The sequence below is a fragment of the Pyxicephalus adspersus genome, chromosome 4 (assembly GCF_032062135.1).
Source record: "Pyxicephalus adspersus chromosome 4, UCB_Pads_2.0, whole genome shotgun sequence".
Lineage (NCBI taxonomy): Eukaryota > Metazoa > Chordata > Amphibia > Anura > Pyxicephalidae > Pyxicephalus > Pyxicephalus adspersus.
This window is the reverse complement of record NC_092861.1, coordinates 116,559,055-116,562,659: the sequence shown is the minus strand read 5'-3', so window position 1 is coordinate 116,562,659 and position 3,605 is coordinate 116,559,055. Positions and strand designations below refer to the sequence as shown.

The window sequence follows — 3,605 nt, the reverse complement described above, 5'->3', positions numbered from 1 at the left end:
AAAAAAAAAAAAAGGATTTCTAAATGTAGGAAATGTTTCTTGATTTTTTGCACCTTATATATTAAAAAAATCAAAATTTAGCCTTTGAATAAGATACCTCTTTCTGAAGCAACATGGCATTATCATACTTCCGTCTCTTTTGGAGCAAGAAATGATTTCAGAAACTGCCTGCAACAACCTCTGCTGGTGAAATATGGTATATCAGCTATTTGGTTTTGTCCAATTCAATGTTTAACCCACTTAAAGAGTGATTGTTAACAGCAACACGATAATCATTTAGCTACTATTTATAAGGGTGCTTAAAGTCTAAATCTAAACACAGTTGCAGTCAGTGGGGTAATTTATTGTTGACATTCTTAATATTTCCTTAGGTGGCGGTACAAGAAACCCAGGACATGATGTCTGAATCTGAAAACTCTGCTACACCATCCCAAGATGACAGCCAGCAGGCCTTTTTAGAAAAAGAGGCTGCTCTTCATAATTCACTAAATTTGCAGCAGGAGGTAGTGTTTTTTAAAATTTTTTGAAGTCCTAAATAATAGTTGTTCAGATTTTTATTGCCAGGGGGGTAGTCGGGTGGACACGCGTGGGTACTTTGTGCCCTCATTTTTTTCGGGAATGGGCACGTGGGCGTTTTCATAACAAGAATGTCCGCTTGCCATGGATAGCCTTCACTATTACCATGCCCCCTCTTCTTTTTTTTTTTTGCGACTACACCCCTGTTTATTGCACTAAATACTAGTCAAGGGGAAACAAATTCCTATTAGGTGTATGCTTGTGTTATCGTTTAGTTGTATGGTTATAAATATATATTAATTTATTTCTTTGAAGGATATGGATATTGAAGAAATACAAGATGTAACCGAGGAGATGTTTGAAAAGGAAGAAAAGAAGATAATAAAAGATGAAAAGCCAAGGGCACGCTCCAGATCACGATCAAGGTTTCAAAATTTACACCATTACTGTAAAAAAAAGTAGACTGTTTAGTGAAAGTTAAAAAACAGGAATTTAGAAGAATATCATTAGGTTAAAACAAGTGTTTTCTTCTTTTGTTTTTTAGGGAATGTAATTCATTTGTGATTTAAATGTGTCAACATCTCTTAGAAATGACACCTATACTTACATTTTATTGATATTGAGCTCTGTATCCTTCAAGGAACTAAAAGAAAAAAAAAACATTTTACTTTGACAGATGCATTTTAAAAAAATGTAAAACGGAAACACAGTGATATTTTGTTAAAGTAGATTAACACACTCTCAGGCATTTGATTGTCATCTGATCTAACTCTATAGGTCAGAGTATTAGATCCAGTTCCATGAATCTTCCACGTTCAAATGCATGTGTGGCATTCAAATCTTACTTTTTAGGCCACACAAAAAATAATATCCTCTATTTGTGTAAAATGTTCCTATAAGATAATATATATATTAACTTTTGTGCCATTTGTGAATATTATAGGGTTCTATTGTTAGCCCCAATAACATAACAGTTGAATTATTCATGACTTTTAATACTAATATTGTCATGCTGTTTTCTTATTGCGTAACCTTCTTTTTATTAAAACAATAATATAATCAGATTTAATGATGGTATAATTGTTGTAGTCCCACAAGAACTACTTGTACATTAGACAAGCATATTTTACGTGAATTTTGCCAACAAAGTTTGCTTAAAAATTTTTTTTTACTTCTCCCTTAGATCGCCTAGGAAAAGACGTTCAAGGTCTCGATCTGGATCACGGAAGCGTAAGCACAGAAAACGTTCTCGTTCAAAGTCAAGGGAAAGAAAGCGAAAGACTTCCCGCTCATATTCAAGTGAGAGGAGAGCCCGAGAACGAGAGAAAGAGCGGCAGAAAAAGGGCCTGCCACCTATTCGATCAAAAACTCTTAGCGGTTAGCATGCATTTTTTCATATATTATTGTGTGGGTTATGCGTGTATTTTTTAAAATTGGAGAAAACAATGTTTCAATGTTTGTGCTTTTTGTGTTTTTTTTTTTTTACATTTTTAGTGTGCAGCACTACACTCTGGGTTGGACAAGTTGACAAAAAGGCAACACAACAAGATTTGACTAATGTATTTGAAGAGTTTGGACAGATTGAATCTATTAATGTAAGTAAACAGTCTTTTTCAGTTTAGAACTACTTATTTTGTCCATACCAGAAGTAAGCATAGATTGGCATATATTTGGCCAAAATTTGAGGTTCATTGAGGCACTTGATTCTTTTATTAATGATTAATTGATCATATCATTTGCATGGTTTGGACACCATGTGACTTCTCTGAGTCTTTTGAATAAATGTCCTATTGCCTGGATGGAATACTGACGATAGATGAAATGTATACATGTGTAACGTGTAGGACTTTTTACCAGTGAAAGTATTCATTTGTATCATGAAGGATGTATGATTTAAAAGTAAAATTGTCACAGTCAAAGGCAGAGGCTACTTTGAGTAAACCGATACATCAAAATTATTAAATGATGCAGAAAAAGAAACAGCTAAAGTTATATGCACATCTTGTAAAAGTCAAGCTAGACTATGTACCCTGCCATCTTTTAATCTCCATTATTGATCAGCAAGGCATTTATAGATCTGATAGAAGGATGGTGGAATGGACAAACTGGTTGTAGCCATCTTAAAGCTTGACCTTATGCTATGTGAAATGTAATTACCCAGGTTTTTTTTTAATGTGTATATTGAAATTAGAAACATTTTACCAAATAAAAAAATGATTGTGTAACAAGGAATCATACATTGAAAAACAATGCACTGGGCAAATTCATTGTTCAGTTTTGTTCTTTTAGGAAACAAGTTTTGAAAGTTGGTGACAATCTGGCAGTGTGTAGTAAATTAAATAGTAATTTTTGCAGCTAGCACACTTCTGCTTTACAATGTGAATATAGCAAACTAATTTGACAAGGGTTCAGGTAATGATTCTGTCAAATATATTTGCATGTACATGCTTAATAAAATGTAACGATAAATATATTTACATTAACTGTTTGCAGATGATTCCACCTCGAGGCTGTGCCTATGTTTGTATGGTTCACAGACAGGATGCATTCAGAGCTCTTCAAAAGCTTAGCTCTGGCTCTTGTAAGATCGGATCTAAAGTCATTAAGGTACTATTTGCTAAAAGTCAATAACTTTGTTTCAACAGTTCATGTATTCAAAAATACCTGTTGTGGGTAATACATTCAACACAAGCGATTTTAGGTGCAAATGTATAAGCTGGTGGTAACTGTACTACTTCTTCGCTTGCTTGTGTGCCTGTCAGCTGTAGGTTCTGTTGCTAATGTGCATGTGCAACTACGTGAATAACTTTATGTGCGCAGGATTACATACCTGTGTACCCATATGCAAGAGCAGGATTTAGAATTAGTAGAGTAACAAGCTGATGTCTTGATGATTGTAAAAAAGCTGCCTTTACTGTTCAGAAGTGATTTAAAAGAAAAATGAGGATGCAAAAGATCAACTTTAATACAACTACAGTGCAATTTTAGTTTCTTGCATCTTTATAAATGCAAGTGCAAAATTAGCTATTGAAGGAAGCTGCAGAATATTTATTATTTGAAGTTAAGTTTCTTTTTCTTTTTTTTTTTTT

The 3,605-nt window shown here is 33.7% G+C and overlaps 1 protein-coding gene across 1 annotated transcript in view; it reads left to right on the top strand.

Moving 5' to 3' along the window:
• SCAF8 (SR-related CTD associated factor 8) overlaps window positions 1-3,605 on the top strand; it is a 44,425-nt gene that overhangs the window by 34,450 nt on the left and 6,370 nt on the right. The window contains exons 10-14 of the mRNA XM_072410257.1: window positions 372-503; window positions 832-941; window positions 1,700-1,893; window positions 2,011-2,111; window positions 3,010-3,123. Of these exons, the coding sequence (XP_072266358.1) occupies window positions 372-503; window positions 832-941; window positions 1,700-1,893; window positions 2,011-2,111; window positions 3,010-3,123 (651 nt within the window). The remainder of the gene's footprint in view (window positions 1-371; window positions 504-831; window positions 942-1,699; window positions 1,894-2,010; window positions 2,112-3,009; window positions 3,124-3,605) is intronic.